Source organism: Cyprinus carpio, chromosome A15, assembly GCF_018340385.1.
Source record: "Cyprinus carpio isolate SPL01 chromosome A15, ASM1834038v1, whole genome shotgun sequence".
NCBI classification, from domain to species: Eukaryota; Metazoa; Chordata; class Actinopteri; order Cypriniformes; family Cyprinidae; genus Cyprinus; species Cyprinus carpio.
In genome coordinates this window covers 16,296,462-16,309,011 of record NC_056586.1, presented here as the reverse complement: position 1 = coordinate 16,309,011, position 12,550 = coordinate 16,296,462, and the positions used below count along the sequence as shown (strand labels likewise).

Genomic DNA, 12,550 nt, shown 5'->3' with positions numbered 1-12,550 from the left:
TTTATTATTTTTGACATGTTTTGACAAAGCAGAAATTAAGGTTACGGTGAGGCACTCCTACAATGAGGCAGTACAGAGGGCCAATTTTAGGTGTATTTAAATATAGGAATTGCCATCATAACAACCTTGAAAATGATTAGAACAACTTTACAGCTCAAGTTCTAATAGAATTAATCTTTTTATAAAATTATTTTTCATAAAATTATAAGCTGCACTTTTTTTGCATTAAATCAAAGAGTGAGACAATGGGGCCAATTTAATAGTGGAACTGTTGGATTTAAACTAATTAAAAATTTGCCATGACAATATAATGAAACCTCTAAAAACAACCGTAACATTTTTTACATCCCTTACACTGTGACCCAGATTTTTGCTTTTGTAATGAGTCTAGATTCATTTTTGTGGTAGTCAACGTTATGCCACAAATGCTGTCGATTGAGCTTAACTTTGTATTGAACCTGGAATATTCCTTTAAGGACAATCTCCAGTGTGGGAGGATTAGATTTCCTCTCTAGATCATGAACATTTGGCCAGGCATACCACACCCCATTCAGCTTTAAACAAGATGTGTTTAACACATCCCCGCTCTATGCCCCCGGTGCAATATGGCTTAAAAAATGAACGAGAAAATAAATGGAGTGCCTCAACTTAACCGTCCAGAGCTTCTAGTGCACCCCTAGGCAATAAAGAAGTATTACCCTAGTGCGTTTGTTTTATAATTATTTGATTTTTTCCACCATAATCAAATTCACAGTGCAGGATAAAAATGTACATATTGAACTTTTGATACCCCGTTTCTTGGATCACAATGTGTTTTTTGAGCCCAAAGCTTCACCTTCTCTTTTCCCAGACATATTGGCATGCGTCTGCGGTGTGGTCCCAACAGAACCTGGAGATGAATCATGTAACTGCAAGCATGCAAGAGCACTGTTTTATGATAAATATTACAATTCATAAATCATTGTTTCTCAGAAGAGCAAAAGAGTGAGGGGAGGGATCCGGCAAGAAAACAACGGAGGGTCACGCTCCCTGTGTGAGAGAGTGTAGATGGTGGTGAAAAGGGGGCTTCAGGTCAGGGAACCACCAGGGAGAGGGAGTGGTGGAAGAGTCTGTAGGAATGAAGGAGAATAACAGCACAGGCAGCACACATACACGCTCCATCTGTGCCATAAAGGCCCATAGAACCTCGCTGTCATCTGCATACGGCAGCATTGCAGCGTTAATTATGGTCGCTATGCATTCGCTCACCAGTGATAATCATCCCTCACTGTCGCCAGCGATTCTGAACGATGGCAGCCAGAGGACAGTAAGAGCTGCAGTTGTTAAGGATATACTTAAGAGGGATAATATTCCAGCATTTGGTTTGGGCTGAGCTAAATTATAAAAAATAAAAGATTGCAAAAACAGTATTTACAATGAGAATTTAGACGTGGGTTTTCATCACTGCCTCCCTCATAAAATCACACTTCAGTTCACTTTTTTTATTTTCTGTGCTACTCTGTAACACTGCTAAGGATGCATTTAGTGACTAATAACAAAAAAATTCTGTGTTTGAGAAATTATTGCACGGGTTGTAGACCTGAGGCTGTAAATAGTAAGCAATGCCAATTACTTTGTAATCGTTAAAACATCCCAGACTTGTCAAATTGCCTCAAAAAGGCATTTAACATTTGATGTCAAACTCTTACTCTGTGGAAACCATTTTCACTAATACTTGTTTGCCATCTAGTGGCCACTGAAGGACCTTTTTATGGAAAATGCCTAAAGAACACTAAAACAAGCACAGAAATTATATATAGACATTTAATTGTCAATTGAAGTACAGAGTCAGTATTAGAGTATCTTGTGACACAAGCAGTCAGTGTCATGTTATGCTTCTATTGCTTTCAGTTCATAACTTCCTGCCTCTACTCCATGTCAATGTCACAGAGGGCCGGTGGCTGCTCTCTCTTGACCCAGGGCAGAGGGGCGGGGACATAAGGGTCGTAGGTCCAGTGCGGATACACCCTCTTATACAGGTTCATCAGCACTGTGTCCTGAGAGCGCAGCTGATTGTCAAATACACACTTCATGTGGCCATGAGTACCTGTGAAAGCACACAAACAGAGGTGAGTCATAACATACTTTGAGACGGTGGTACCAAACATTCCACATTTTTTAAGAATGTACTTTTTCCCTTTTCTCCCATAAATTAAACACTAGACCAGCTAGTACTTTTTGTTACAATTATTCAAAGTCCTAATAAAAGTCTGTATATTTTCTGCCCAGTAAAGGTTTAAACTAAAAAAAAAAAAATTACCAATATTATGTTTTAGCAATATTATGAACAATACTGATTACTTTTGTATTTATTATGTGTTATTTTTATTGCCATATCAGCATCTATGGCTATTTTTATGGCAAGATAAATGTATTTTAAAAGAAATTAATATATTTCAAATTTGGAATTTCTTTTATTTCTGATAGTGATAATTATTTTATAATTAATAATAAAATGACTACTACTACTAACAATAATAATAAGCTTAATTAAATACAGCAAATTATTTTGTAACAAAAATATTATGACTTAATGATAATGATAATTTATTATATTATTAAACAATTATTTTAAGAATAATTAATTATTGTGGATTACAAATAATAAACCATTAATAATAATAATAACAACAATAATGAATGTTGAATATGGATTAAAAATCTTTGAGCTATGTCTCACTGTGAATGTTAAGTTCATTTAAAGTTTTTCTCCATAATTAATATTTTGTTTTTACCTAATGCTTCCTTAATGTGTCCTCTTCGTCCCCATTTTGTACGTAGTTCTACTGGCTTAAACCACAGAATATCATCTGCAAAAGAGAAATGCTTTGTGTTGGACTCAATCATTGTTAGCATTCTACACACACACACACATCTAAAGGTAAACAGGAAATGACTAATGCCTTCCTTCTCACCTCTGTTGAAGAACATGTAACGGACCACAGCAGAGCGCCGATTGATTTTGAAAGGGTGTCCGCTCAGCACGATTCTCTTCAACACCACACGCTGAGGATCACAGCTCAAAAGAGTACCTGTGGCCACCAGGTCCTGCATACCTGTGGTAAAGATAAAACAAAGAAAGCTGTACCACATGCTGTACTGATGAAGGCAGTTCTCTTTTTGATTTAAAATATTTTGTATGATTCTCCCCACCATTATCTCTCTGTTTGAAGACCAGAACACCGGTGGTAGGGAAGGTAATGGGGGCATAGACAGACATCACTGTAGGAGCATCAGGACGCAGAAACCGCTCCATCTTGTGTTTATCAGCTGAAAACAGAAAGAAAAAAAAAAACAGATTTAATATCACTAAAGGCATTTATTGGGACTTGAGTAAACCTGTCAGATACATCATGTGAACAGACCAAAAAAAATAACTTGTTTAAAAGGATAGTTCACCCAAAAAAAAAATCTTGTTATTTTGAGCCTAGCACATGACCCACGTTCAGACACAAATCAACCATAGCCCTGGACTTGACAGTCCTATAAAGAAAGACCTTTAAATATAAAGAATGTGATGATCTCTATAGGCTGTTATTACCAGAAGTGTGCTGTGAAAAGATGGCTGAAGCTCTGAAGCGTCTGAAACCGCACTGAAAAACCAGGTCTTCTTTAGACTTAATTGGTTCGGTGTTGCTCGGGTGCTGCCTCACCAACATATGCATCACTGACATCTGCAAAACAGACAGTTATCTCAATACTGACTACAACTACTTGTGAAAAAAAGCATTTAAACTGAGTACTTCAAAACTGAAACACTGGAAAGTTTAATATTATAATATTTATAAGTAATCAGTTATAAAAATGTTTTTAAGAATCCTCTAAGCTGTAAGTACCTTCTGTTCATGTGGTAGCAGCGACACCAGAACTAATGGTTTGCCAGTTTGGAAGCTCTCCATTACTGAGGGAGGAACGTCCAAAATATGAAGCGTTACATACCAGCCTACCTGCAGGGATAAAAGGTGGACATTTCCAAATAAATTTCTATGGTAAAGACTAAAACACCAATGTTTCTATGGTAAACAGTGAAACACCACCCCCCAACCCCCCCCCTTACAAACCATTGCTCCTTCCTCCTCGTTAGCAGCCTCTGCTAGTATTCGGCGACGCATGCGCTCAAAGTTCTGGAACTGATAGATGCGCGAGTAGTCAAGAGGCAGATTCTCCAGGGGGTCCCATGGGGAAGAACGGAAACTCTTCAGACCTCTGAACTTCTGGAACCTGGACATACACAACAGAGTAGTGAGCAGAGTAGGAACCTTGTGCATGCTACCAGTTCCATTTTTTTGTTTAAGAAATTAATACTTTTATTTAGCAAGGATACATTAAATTGATCAAAAGTGACAGTAAAGACACTTATATTGTTACAAAAATATTTCTTTGCAGCGCAAGACTGATAAGAAATGTTTCATGAGCATCAAATCAGCATATTAGAATTATTTGGATCATGTTGACACTGAAGAATGGAGTAATGGCTGCTGATAATACAAGAAAAAAATAGTTATATTAAATTGTATTAATACTTAACAATATTACTGTTTAATATTTTTGATCAAACAAATGTAGCTTTGGTGGGCATAAAAGAAAAACTGACCCCAAACTTTTGAATGGTAATGTAGTGCCATATTATTATTATTTTTTATTCATTATATCAACCTATACTGGATATTTGATCATGTGCATTTAAGCTATTTGTAATATTAAGATTACATTTAACATCATCTAATACTCATTTCATCTTTAAAAACACTATTTTATATATTTAATAACACATAGCAGAAATCCAAAAGATTTTCCAAATTTTCATGGTTAACATTAAAATATTGTGATGTTTTAATTAAATATTTATTTTTCATTTATTTTAACCAAATAGTACTGAATTTTAATACTGGCCATAACATGAAAATATATATTTTTTTAATTGGTACTGAAAATTTTTAATATCTGCCCACCCCTAAAGGCCATTATGAACTGCCACTGTATGGAAAATATCTCATTTATAAAAAATGTTTTAGTTCCACAAATAAAATAAGACGATTTTAATTTTTTTGTGTGAACTTTCCTTTTAATTTCAAAACGGGTACATGGCTGGAACGGTCCTGGATCTTACCGTGTCTTGGCTGGGACGTCTAGCGGAGTGTCGACTTCATCAGGGAACATCTCATCAGCACGTGCCTCTCTGTATCTCCTCAGCCCCTCTCCCTCCTCGGCCTCGTCTATGCCTTCGTCATACTTCTGATCGGCTCCGGTGTGTCCGGTGGAACTGATCTCCTCCTCCTCTTCTTCTTCTTCCCCGTCATCATCATCTCCTTCAGAAGCGCATTCAGACCCAGCATCTTAGAGAGGAAGAAAAGCATGTAAAAACATTTCTCTAGACATACATCCACATAGAGTCTAGCAAACCCAAACAAAACATGCCATTTCTTTGAAGTCCACTAAACAGACAGCCGAGTGACTGAGATGGGGAAAAGGACAAGACATACCGCTGGGGTGCATTAACCCCCCTGTGGGGTCAACCTGTAGAACAATCGCAGGTGCCGTAATAAAAATAATCTCTGTAATCATCTGTAGTACCACTTCCCTATTCTTAACATCTTGCATTGAAAAAATCTCCTTTGGTGCGCCCCAAGACTTCAAACACATGCTAATTATGATTAAAGAAAATAAATGGACCAGAGCTTCCATACATGTCAAGCTTCCCCTTGTTCTTTCAAGCCCAGCTGGTATAAATAAATGACTGCCCCCTTCACAAGTCTCGACAGGAAGTTCTGTCCAAAGAGCAGGAAGACAGAAGGCTTCTCTTGGGACTCCCTCTCCAAACACTATTGTTGCGTGGAGATGCTTGGCACTCAGGCCAAGCAGCAGACATTGAGAAAACAAACAGTGCCTCTCCACCAGAGAGCACAGTCATGTATGCACTGTTCCGCCCGCCCACGCCATGCCCACCCCTCCATCTCATTCTTCTGATTTTATTTAGACCTTTAATCATTATCAGGCATTAGATGCACTTTGGTTTAACCCGCTTTTGCCAAGCTCACTCCTGATTGGTCACTTCCGCTGCCACCTCGCAGGCTGCCATAGCAACCAACATACATAACAAAACCTGCTTTCTTCCCAGGGGAGGTGTAATTGTTCATAGAATAAAAAGAAGCCTAAAATCAGGCATGTGATCAGCTAAAGACAAAAAAACAATGGAAACATGCCCCATCCCATGACTATACAATAATAATACAAAATACATTTTTTTCCCTCCAATTTACACATTTGATTTGGGTCATGCATATCAGGACAAAAAAATCTGAAAATCTGTTTTAGTATGAGGAAAAAAAAATAAAAAATAAAATCACATCCCTCATCTATATACATGCTTGTTTACAGCTGCTGTGTAATTTATTTTGGCAGTTTCCTGTTTCCAGGTATATGGTTATGGCAGAGTAATTGCTTCTCTAAAGGAAATGCTTCATTAAAAACCTGTGACTGGCATGTGTCAAAATAACTAAAACTCACCTGAGATTCATTATCACCATCCATTTCATCTTCCATCATTCCATCTTCATCATCATCATCATCACAGCTGTCAACGTCATGATCATCCTCCTCCTGCTCAGCATCATCAATGATCCATGAGGCCTGGTAGTCAGAGGTCCCCTTTGGTACCCTCATCACTCTCCTGTTCTTCCTGGCCTCTAAATATAAATGATCAGATCACATCAACAGTTTGCAAAATATCAGTATTGTCCATAATTTTCCTATCTATGCATTTAGGTCACTAATATGCATTCTTGCTGTCTACTGCTGTTGGTGGGTTGCACTGATCACAAATCAGATGTACTGCCACTAAAAAAAAATATCTCATTCTGTGTTGACAATCAGTCAATCTTCCTGAGCTAAAAACAAATATTCTGGAAGAGAAAAGTCTTTGTATATGAATTGCAGCAGTGCATAATGCGTCATATCATAAATAAGACGAGGAGTTATCAATGCATGATCTGAACTCACTCAGAATGCTGTCAAATACATCCCTGTATGTGGGCAGACACAAATCATATAGAACAATGTAGCCACTCACTCACACTAATATCAACTTCTCAGTCTAGCTGACACTTGACTAAATTATCTCACAAGAGATGGATCAGATGTATTCATTTCTATTGGTTGCCGCAACATTGCAATGCAGTCACTGGACACTAAAACGAAAAGACTTCCGGATCTGATTTGATGATGTCAGTATGCAATATTATTTTATTATTATTTATGTACAATTATATTATAATTAACATTATAAATTAGCTTTATGTTTTTGGCTTTTAGTTTAATTTTAGTTTAATTTTTTTGTAATTTTTATTTATTTTTTATTTCGGTTTTAGTTTGTATTTATTTCCAATAATGTAAGAGTTTCAACTTAAACTTATTTCAGTTAGTTGCAAAGGCAACATTTCTAAATTTCATTTAAAGTTTTTCATCTAATATTTATATTTTATTTCAATTAACAAAATGTTTTCAATAGTTTTAATTAATGATAATAAACCTGGTGTGAACAGGGTAGTACCTTCTGCCTCCTCCAGCTCTGCTTCTGTAGGCCACGTCTGCTCCCCATCCATGGGATCCACTTCTGCCTCCGCCTGCAGGCTTTCCCTCTTCTCAGGGTCTGCTTTCATCAACACCCGAACATCCCCTTTCCTATCTCCATCACCACTATCCTATATATATATATAACATATCATAAGATTATATATCATAATCTTAATAAACAAAATATTAAACAAACATCATACGATAAATCAAGTAGATACAACAAAAGATGTCTTCAGCATCAAGTAGTCAATCCACAATGAAAGTGAAAATGTTACATGACGGCATAAAATCCCAGGCATCCAGAACATTGATTTTTAAGAGTCATATGGATCAGGATTTTAGACCAATGAGTTTTCAATGTAGGATTTTATTCAGTGTTTCTCAAACATTTATATCAAATTTAAATTAATTATAAAAGTGTGATTTCTAGACCTGAAAAACTCTTAAAATGCCACAGACATTGAAGACATGAATATATTTTTTCCTACTAAGCCAAGCTCTAAAATATCTAATCAGGTAGAAATTGTGAATAAATCACTTTTTAAAATCCTGATTATTAATTCTTCACACCAGTAATAATTAATCATTAACCCAATAATTAAAGGGGACCATTAATATTAAGGGCATCATTAAGCCTTCAATGCCTTAAGGAGGCAAGGGGCTTCAAATATAGTTGTGGCAAAAAAGTTTGAGAACCACTGCTTTTATCGCTTGCTGTGCCTGTTAGGATATGGTGCTGAACTTAATGAAATGTATTAATGAAGAGTGAATAAATGCATAAACAAACTGCACATTGATAAGTCAAAAATCATCTTACATGAAAAGATGAACATATAAATTACAATAAATCCTAAATAAATTCTCTCAACAAAAACGTAGCCTCTAACCGTCATCTCTACATCTCGTCCTGGCTTCACCGGGCGAGGAGCTGCTGTCACTATGGGTAGAGGATCTGCAGGAGCATCGATCTGGCTGAGCTGAAAGTCTCCATGACCTGTGATATGCACCAGCCTGTTGACTTGCAGAGGACAGCCTCGAATATATCCTGACACGCTGAGGGTCCCTAACCCTGTCCCATCCTGGCTGGTGTTCGGTATATATGTGGCTCTCTGAGCCAGCAGGTGTGAGCGGCGAGAGCGGAAGCCCAGCCGTCTCTGTTTCTGTGCTGACAGGTGCCTCAGCAATAAAGTGGCATCCTGCTCGCTGTTCACAGAGAAGAGACGTGGCTCTGGGAAATGAGACTCTAACAAACGTAAGAGTGCTCTGCGAGATTCAGTGCGTTTCTTCACCGCTAGATCAGCCACTCCCTGACACACCAATGCTGCAGGGCAAAGAGGAAGAAGAATTGATTCTGGTTGGACAATTGTGACATTATATTAAATATCTGTGCATAATGACTGCTAAACTCTATAAACAATCTTACCATGACTTGGCAAGCCCTGGGTAAAGAGACAGGACAGGCAGTAGTCTCCATAGCTGTCCCAACCTTCAGTTGACTCCAAGACAAACACCAAACTGTCTGCAATCTTTGCCACATCCAGGAGTGAGTGCAAGTCAGCTGGAAGAAGTCAAAACAAGATTTTTACAATCTTTAATCATAGCCCCAAAAAGAATGTACCTTCTTAATGCCACACTTGAAATAAAGAGAAAAACATAAAACAGATATTTATAAAAAAAATAAAAAATAAAATAAATAAAAATCTATACTACTTTGCCTAAATTAAAATACAACAATAATTTAAAACTAAATTTATTTTTAGACTTGCTAAAGACTACATTTAACAGTGTTATTAAACTATAACAGGACAACAACAAAGGTGATCTAATCTCTAGTATCAGCTGATAACTAATTTAGTACCAATATAGTGCATCTATATTTTAGATTATATATAATATCGCTATATTGTGCATCCCTAAACACAAGCACATTTTTCATGCAAATCAATTTACAAAAATGTTAGTAAGTTCATACATCTACCATTCAAAAGTTTGAGGGCAATAATAATTTTCATTAAATTGAGCAAAAGTGTCACTAAACACTTTTATAATGTAATAAAGATTCATATTTCAAATAAATGCTGATCTTTTTAAATTCCCTAGTCATCAAAGAATCCCGAGCAGCACAAGTGTTTTCTACATTAATAATAAGAAATTATTCTTGAGCAGCCAATAAGCATATTAGAATGATTTCTGTAGAATCACGTGGCACTGAAGAATGGAGTAAAAGCAGTATAGTGTCAGACGTTAGGAATTCCACCGTGCATCATTAGCATTTAATTACCTGTGTCTGGCCTGTAGAAAATGAATCTCTGTTTAAAGCGGGGGAGAACAAGACCAAAACTGTCCTTGGCCCCAGTGACCCCTTGATCTTCATGCACGACACCACCAACTCCTTCACCTCTCAGTATTTTTGTGACCGCTCCAGCATCCACTCCTGAGTGAAGGGCTATGACTACCACCAGATGAGGGGGTCCATCCCTGCTGCCCAGTTTCCTTTTCTCTGTCAGCACCTGCCATCAACATCAACAGAGTGAGTCAGCTAATGACCAGTCTGTAAACCCTGTAGAAGACTTTAACGTTTACTTTACCGAGTCTTTTTTGTTGCGCCGCAGCTGGTTGGCTTTGTTTCTGCGGTCCATTTTCTTCACCTCTCTTCTCTGTTTCTTGGTGAGAGCCATGACAGCAACCCTACCTAAATTTATTAGGAGTCATGTTTACTTTATTGCACTTTTCATTAATAAACAAATACACTTAATAATGATTACGGCACAGAATCGGTCAGCACATCACATGATTTTCTAAGCATGAATGGGGTCTATGAGAGCCTCTTATAGCTCATCGTGGGGGGGGGGGGGGATTTAACCCAGACTAAGATGGTTTGCTGGTCTCTCAGCCTGGTCAGGCTTGTTTTCTAGAGGCTTTGGCACTTCTGAGCTGCTCAGGCTGAGAGACCTCCAGTTTAAATCAGTTCAGACCATCAAGCATCTTAGGTTGGCAAAGGTTGTTTTTGTCAGCAGGGGTAAAGTTAAAAGTATAAACTGCATGCATAGAAAAACGTTAATCTAAAATCTCACTGAACACTTCTCGGGGCTTTAAACACGTGTTCCGCCAGACAGGCACTGCCCATGTGACGGATAGCGCGTGTGTATTTATTAATAAACTCATCAGACATACCTTTGTTCTCCCGTCCGATCTCGCCTTTAGTTCGGTGTTTTCCATGCTTGTGCAGTTTGTTTTTCTGCTTATATGCTCCAGGTCTGTGCGCCTGCTGCTGCTCTCCTCCTGCAGCCATTTTCGGTCATGCCGCACATGTAAAGTTTAATGACGCCATATCCACGCGCCTGACTTTGCTTCTGCAGAATCGCCATTGAATATTAAAGTGCGCGCGTGCCACCTACTGTTGATCAGCCGCATCATCCTCACATAGATAGGCCTGTTAATCTCTAGTGAATCTCATGGCTATTATCATTTTTAATCCCCAAAATTTAGCTTAAAAGAGATGAAGCCTATTTTTTAGGACTAATAAGATTTTTAGCATTATAAAGTCGTTTTTTATAACAAAGCAATAATGTTGGGGAATAACTTTTCCTGTTTTTGTTTGTTAATATATATGATTTATATAGTAAAGGGCTGTCATCAGTTGTTTGTATGCATTATGGTAGTATTCCTATGTATACTTTTTTATGAATATGAAATCTTAAAAATATGTTTAACATTATATGTCTAGCTTTTTTATTTCTTAATAGACAAACATATGCAGATGTTATTTACAGCATTAATATATCTGCAAGCTGTCAGGGCTGTGGTGCAGTGAGTAGTGCACAAGTTGATGCACATGCTGGTTTGAATCCAGCATCCTGATCCCTTCTTTATTCTCATTCCATTGCCCTAAAAATAAAAGGCACCAAACCCTGTAAAAAAAAAAAAAAAAAAAAAAAAAGACTGTGAGCTGGATTTTACAGTACATGTACATCCCCTTTTTCTCAGGAAATCCTGGGAGGTATAAAGCGCACATTAATTTCTCATTACCATCTACGCAGGACAGCCTGTCTTAAGGTTTTTTTTTTTTCCTTTTTTTTTTTGTTCTTGAGCAATTTCATTTCAGCATGGTTTCTGAATCATGCTCTTGAGTTGTATTATTTTATATTGTATTATTTTATATAAAAACCATAAAACAAGAAAACAAATGATGTGTCCTCCATTTATAGCCATAGCCATTTAAAAAAACAAAACAAAAAAAATGTACATAGAGGAAATCATAAATCATTCCCAGCACAAAAAAAAAAAAGATATTCTCTAAACATATGACATTCGAGAGTTCATGTAAAGTGTAAGTGGGATGTCAAATGGATCATTTAGTCTCTAGAGAATTTCTTTGCTGTTTTATGTTAAATTACAATAACACACCAGTGTCTCTATAATGACATCAACAGGATGAAGCATGGTTCTTTAAATCCCATTCATAAACCTCCGTTCGCCTGGATACAGTGACAGCATCCTGCGTTCTCATTGGCTGGGAGACAAGGCTGCTGCAGAACCAACCCAGAGCGCTAGTTCTCTGCTCCGTTTACCAATTGGTTGCTTGCAGGCTTGTTGACATCACTGTAATAATTTTGCCCAGGGATCAGCTTTAACCTCTTAGTGATCCATAACAATGATGATTACCAATATTAAGCAATACCAAGAAAACCAACAGCTCTGTATTTTTAGGTTGAAACTGAGGTGAAATGTGTAGTGTGTAAGCCTGAGATTATGCTTACAACAGAGGCAAGCTGTAATCCTTTTCATTTGATTTTTATGACTTCTGCTCTGCTTGTCCTAGTTATCTTCAAGTCCATCTGTGTGAGTGCTGGTGGGTTTTCAAACTTCATCCTTCAGACACACAGAAAAAAAATCATCAGGAACATTTACATTTTTTGAGGAGACTTCAGCAGCA

The 12,550-nt window shown here is 37.4% G+C and overlaps 1 protein-coding gene across 1 annotated transcript; it reads right to left on the bottom strand.

The window, feature by feature from the left end:
- Window positions 1-1,789: 1,789 nt before the first annotated feature.
- On the bottom strand, window positions 1,790-10,965 carry LOC109104235 (pre-rRNA-processing protein TSR1 homolog). Its single transcript, XM_042771236.1, has 15 exons — window positions 10,789-10,965; window positions 10,203-10,306; window positions 9,896-10,124; window positions 9,038-9,172; window positions 8,502-8,935; window positions 7,589-7,739; window positions 6,547-6,725; window positions 5,150-5,376; window positions 4,101-4,260; window positions 3,876-3,986; window positions 3,581-3,713; window positions 3,193-3,309; window positions 2,955-3,095; window positions 2,775-2,849; window positions 1,790-2,086 (listed from the first exon to the last, which is right to left on the bottom strand). The coding sequence occupies exons 1-15, from the start codon at window positions 10,904-10,906 to the stop codon at window positions 1,908-1,910; spliced, it is 2,493 nt and encodes an 830-aa protein (XP_042627170.1). The 5' UTR covers window positions 10,907-10,965; the 3' UTR covers window positions 1,790-1,907.
- Window positions 10,966-12,550: the final 1,585 nt, after the last annotated feature.